Source organism: Penaeus monodon, chromosome 39, assembly GCF_015228065.2.
Source record: "Penaeus monodon isolate SGIC_2016 chromosome 39, NSTDA_Pmon_1, whole genome shotgun sequence".
Taxonomy (NCBI): Eukaryota; Metazoa; Arthropoda; class Malacostraca; order Decapoda; family Penaeidae; genus Penaeus; species Penaeus monodon.
In genome coordinates, this window is record NC_051424.1 from 34,124,533 (window position 1) to 34,129,532 (window position 5,000).

Genomic DNA, 5,000 nt, shown 5'->3' on the forward strand with positions numbered 1-5,000 from the left:
CACCGCGGCGACTACGTCTCGCTCGGACACAGCAGCCTCACGACCAACGCGTCGGCGCTCGCAGGTATGTACTTGGCGCAGGAGCTGCTCCGTCGGCATCCGCGCGCTGCGGCGTCTCAGGTTGCCCTCGGCCCTTCCTCCTGCTTCGTGCGACTCGGCTGCGGGCCCTGCCCTCTGCCGCCTTCGGGGTGCTTCCCCTCGGCCATCTCCGCCTCTTGCCCCCTTTCCTCCCTCCTCCCTCCCCGCCCCTCTCCCCCCTCCGGACGCTAAGAACCGCAAGAATTTGTGACGTGAAATCGGCGCCTCATCTGCATAGGGCTCTTCCGTCTTGAGTTCTCATTTGCTCTGGCTTCGTCTTTTTCTCTGCTGTGCATTCTTTGTTTTGATTATTTCCCTTAATCCTCTCATTTCCTGTGCTCTTCACTCCCCTCTTCCCTTTCCATGTTCTCTCTCTTTTCCCCTCCTCCTTCTTCATTCTTCTCCCCTCTTCTCATCTCCTTTTCCTCCCTAAGTCTTCCAGAAAGATTTATATATATATATATTTTATATATATTTATATATATATTATAATATATATATATTATATATATATATATATATATATATATATATATTATATATATATATATATATTATATATAGATATATATATATATATATATATATATATATATATATCCGTATTGTGTATGTGTGGAGGGGGCAGGATGGGTGACGAGCCGTGGGCATGGGGCAAGAATGCAGGGGGGGGGGGTCGCTCCCTTTCCCCTTTCCGTTCGTCGGATCTTGTTCATTTTCCTCCTTTTCCTGTGATTTTCCTGTGTACTTTTCCGCTCTGCATTAGTGATGATAAGAGTTATAAGAGAAATGAAGATGAAAATTTTACTAATAGGACTTCTAACGAGAATAACAAGTAAGAATGAAAGTAACAGAAAATGAAGAAAACATAGAATGAACAATAAACTAAAGAGGAACAACCAAGATAAAAAAGCAGGCAATGATGATGTTGACGGGCTAAGGGGGGGCGGGGGTCAGCGAATGGCAGTGGAATGGCGAGAAGACAATGGGAGTTGTTGAAGTCCCTCATCCAAGCCTTGGGACGTGACGGTCGGGGGGAGGGGGTCATGGATATATGTCATCCCTCTCTCTCTTCTTAACTTCTTTGCTTTCTTGGCTTTTCCCCTTTCGAAATAAAGGCGTATCTTGTGCTCATTGCCTGTGCGGAGAGAGGCGGCGGCGGAGGCTGGCAGAAGGGTGCGCCGTTATGTAGAAGACGATGAGCATTTCTTTTATTTATTCTCTCTCTCTCTCTCTCTCTCTCTCTCTCTCTCTCTCTCTCTCTCTCTCTCTCTCTCTCTCCTCTCTCTCTCTCTCCTCTCTTCCTCTCTCTCTCTCCCTCTTCTCTCTCTCTCTCTTTCGTACTCTAATTTCATTGCCTCTCTTCTTGTTCTCTTTCCTCTCCCTTGTCTCTACATTTTCTTCCTCCTTTCCTCTCCTCTTGTTATTGATTTCTCTCTATCGTTGTTTTCGTCTCATACATTTCTTCTTCAACCTTTCCCATTTCTGTTTACTTCTGTGCCAGTCGTCTTCTCCATCTTCACTGTACATCCCTCCCATTCGCCTTTCTTGGTGTAAGGTGAAGAAAGAAAATAGAAGGAAGAGATGAGAGAAAGAGGGCAGCCCCCCCCCCCCGCGTCCCTGGGTGTCGCGTGGCTGCTTATTACTGGCTACAAATGGGATGATTAGAGAAATGATTAGGTCACAGAGCCCCAGGTGGAGGTGCGGGAGAGGGGAAGGCGGAGGGAAAGGGGGAGGGGGAGGAGAGGGAGGGGCAGGCGGAGGCGAAGGTGACAATCAAACCGTCGTTCTGGAAAGGATTCCTGAATTGATACCATTTTAATTGTCAGACAGATTTTACTTTGAATACGTGTTCTCTGTCTTCCCCCAAAACAACCCAAGAAAGTTATCTAACCACCCCCTCCCCCCAGGTCGGCAGCTGGCGCGGGCGTGGCTGGAGTACCGCTACGGCGTGTTCGACGAGGCGGGCGCCCAGGGCAGCGCCGCCCACCCGCCGCACTACCGCGCCCCCGACGGCGCCTGGAAGCCCAACGTGTGCACTAACCTCCCCGCTGTCGTCGCCAACCCCGTCTGCGACCCCGCCAACCTCACGTGCCCGCTCAGCCTTACGAAGGAAGCGGAGGAGCAAGCGGCGGCTGAGGACGCAGGCGAGGCAGTCGAGAGAGCGAAGCGCAACGTGCCCAGCGGAGTAACGTCCTTGATGGGTCTGCCCGATGACCCTGCGGTAAGTGGAATCTTGTTTTTTTCTTTCTTTCATTAGGCCAGTGTCGACATTATATCATTAGTTCATTAGTTCAAGACGGCACGCGGCTTACACCCAAGTTCTGAAATCGTCATCTCACCGCCGTAGAGTTTAGCTGTAGTTTTTAAGCATGTCTTCACAATTGTTTTTATAGCGTGTCGACATTTTGTTTCTCTCTCGCTGTCGAAAATAATTTAAATAAAAGATAACCCTGAGTCCCCCTCTGACCGAGCGTTCACACACAGGTGACGCAGCTGTGCGACGAGGGCAGCCACGCCCGTGAGGCGCCCACCCGCCACAACCTCCTCTGCGGCGGCCGCTCCGTGTGGGAGGTGCTGAGGGCGAGTCCGGACTTCCAGAACAATCGGTAAGCATAGCAGTCGGGAGGCTCGCTCATAAACGACCATGACTGGCACAAGTGCTCACATACCCATGCCCTGTGCCATAACCAGTCGAGTTCAGTCGTGTTGTCCTCCTCAGGGACGCCGAAGGAGAGCTGAAGGAGAGTGACGTCGCCTTCCGCTACGTGCGCGCGCAGCCGCCCAGGATCGTCCTGCTCATCGACGACACGGACGTGATGAACGTGCAGGTGAGAGTCGCTGGTGGTCACATAACGCAGCGCTGTTTTGCTGTTGATAGTTTCTCCCGCGCTCCCTCTTACTTGAACTGACATTCTTATGTGTTTCCGCAGAAACGGTGGGAGTTCGTCCGCAAGGCTGTCCGCAAGGTGGTCACCTACGACGTCCCCGACGGCCACAGCGTCGGCCTCGTCGTGTTCGACTCCGCAGCGGCCACCAAGTACCCGCTGACGCGGCTGACGGACGGCGCCACGCGGGAGAAGGTGGGGTCGTCCCTCCCCCGGAACCCCTCTCGGGAGCCCCACCACAAGCGCTGCCTCCTGTGCGGCCTGCGGGAGGCGCTGCGGATGCTGCAGCAGGACAACACAGGTAGTGGTGCAGGCCATATAGTGCTGGTTACTGCGGGGGGAGGAGAGCCCCTGGACGCCGCCCGCGCCGACGAGGCGTCCCGCGCCCTGACCGCGGCCGGCGTCGTGCTGCACGCCATCGTGTACCCGCTGACCGAGAAGTACCCGACGCCGGGCGCCGGCCTGGAGACCGTGGCGGCGCTCAGCGGCGGCCGCACCTACATCGTGCCCGACCAGGGCATCGGCGCCGACTCCAAGCTCAGCATGTACTACAACTTGCTGGACTCTCTGTACACGGCGCTGGCCGGCGTGACGGGCCCGTCCGTCCTGCCGGTGAAGGTGCACGCGGCGGAGCACCCCGGGGGGCGCGTGGCCGTGTCCCAGGGCACCTTCGCGCTGGACCCGCACTTGGGCGCCGACACCGTCTTTGCCATCTTCTACTATCACGTGACCCACGTCGGCAACCTCATCCACCTGGTCAGCCCGCAGGGGCAGGTCATCGACACAGCCAACATGCAGAAGGAGGACGCCAACATCAACATGATCACTGTGAGGCTGGCGGAGGCGCAGGCCACGGCGGGCCAGTGGCACTACAAGGTGGAGAACAGGGCAGACTCCCACCAGGCGCTCTACGTGCAGGTCACCTCGCGCCCGCGCGCCCGCACAGGCGCCCCTCACGTGGCCGTGCGCGCCTGGACCAGCCACCCGCTGTCACTGGTCAACGCTAGCGACATCTCGCGCCCTCTGGCGCTGTTCGCCGAGGCGAGGGTGGGCGTGGCCCCCGTCGAGGGCGCCAAGGTCACGGCCACCGTCACCCGCCTCGGCTACACGGACAACGGCACCAAGTATGAGCCGATCCAGGTCATCCTGCTCGACAACGGCCTCACAGGTATGTATAGCCTATTTTCTGTGCCTTCGGTCTCATTTATGGTAATGGTATTCAGTCAGGTTTTACGTGGCCGTGCGCGCCTGGACCAGCCACCCAGCCAACCTACCGTTAAAAGAAGAGGAGATTCAGTCAGGTTTTACCTTGATCTTCAGTAACAGTATTTTTTCTTAGCAAGACCCATCCACTTGTAGTCTCCCCCCCCCCCCCTCTCACCATGCTGACCCATCCCCCTTCCTCCTCAGGTCCCGACATGGCGCGCGCAGACGGCGTCTACTCCCGCTACGTGCCGGGCCTCGCCGCCGCCAAGTACAGCGTGCGGGTGGACGTGGAGGGCGAGGTCGAGGGCGAGGTGTTCACTCGCCACGTGCGGCTGGGCGTCGTGGATGTGGTGGGCGTCCTTCCCGCCCTCGACGTCATTCCTCCCGCCCGCGTGGTGGACCTGCGGGCGTCCGTCCTGGCAGGCAGCGGCGGCCGCGTGGCCTTCAGCTGGACGGCTCCGGGAGGCGACCTGGACTACGGCGTGGCCGATCGCTACGTGGTGATGGCGTCCCGCGACCCCGCCCAGCTCCGCGAGGGCGGCGGCCGCCTGCTGGAGGGCTGGCCGGCGCCCCTGCCTGCTCCCGCCCTACAGCAGCACACTCTGCTCTGGCCGGACTTCGGCGTCGTGCACTACGTGGCGCTGTATGCGGTCGACGAGCAGGGCAACACGGGCGCCCTCAGCAATGTCGTGAGCGTGTTCGTGCCTGCGCCGCCCTCCACCACGCCCGCGCCTCCGCCCTCGCAGCCCCCGGCGCCCCCCGCCAACACGTCGGCCGTGAGGGAGGGAGGCGCAGGCGAGCCAGTGCTGGCCGCCCTGGACACGCGCC

The 5,000-nt window shown here is 58.0% G+C and overlaps 1 protein-coding gene across 1 annotated transcript in view; it reads left to right on the top strand.

Annotated features, from left to right (window-relative positions):
- LOC119597713 (calcium-activated chloride channel regulator 3A-1-like) overlaps positions 1-5,000 on the top strand; it is a 15,340-nt gene that overhangs the window by 8,595 nt on the left and 1,745 nt on the right. The window contains exons 2-7 of the mRNA XM_037947321.1: positions 1-64; positions 1,989-2,302; positions 2,566-2,687; positions 2,801-2,909; positions 3,012-4,134; positions 4,377-5,000. The exon at positions 1-64 is cut by the window's left edge and continues 237 nt beyond it; the exon at positions 4,377-5,000 is cut by the window's right edge and continues 1,745 nt beyond it. Of these exons, the coding sequence (XP_037803249.1) occupies positions 1-64; positions 1,989-2,302; positions 2,566-2,687; positions 2,801-2,909; positions 3,012-4,134; positions 4,377-5,000 (2,356 nt within the window). The remainder of the gene's footprint in view (positions 65-1,988; positions 2,303-2,565; positions 2,688-2,800; positions 2,910-3,011; positions 4,135-4,376) is intronic.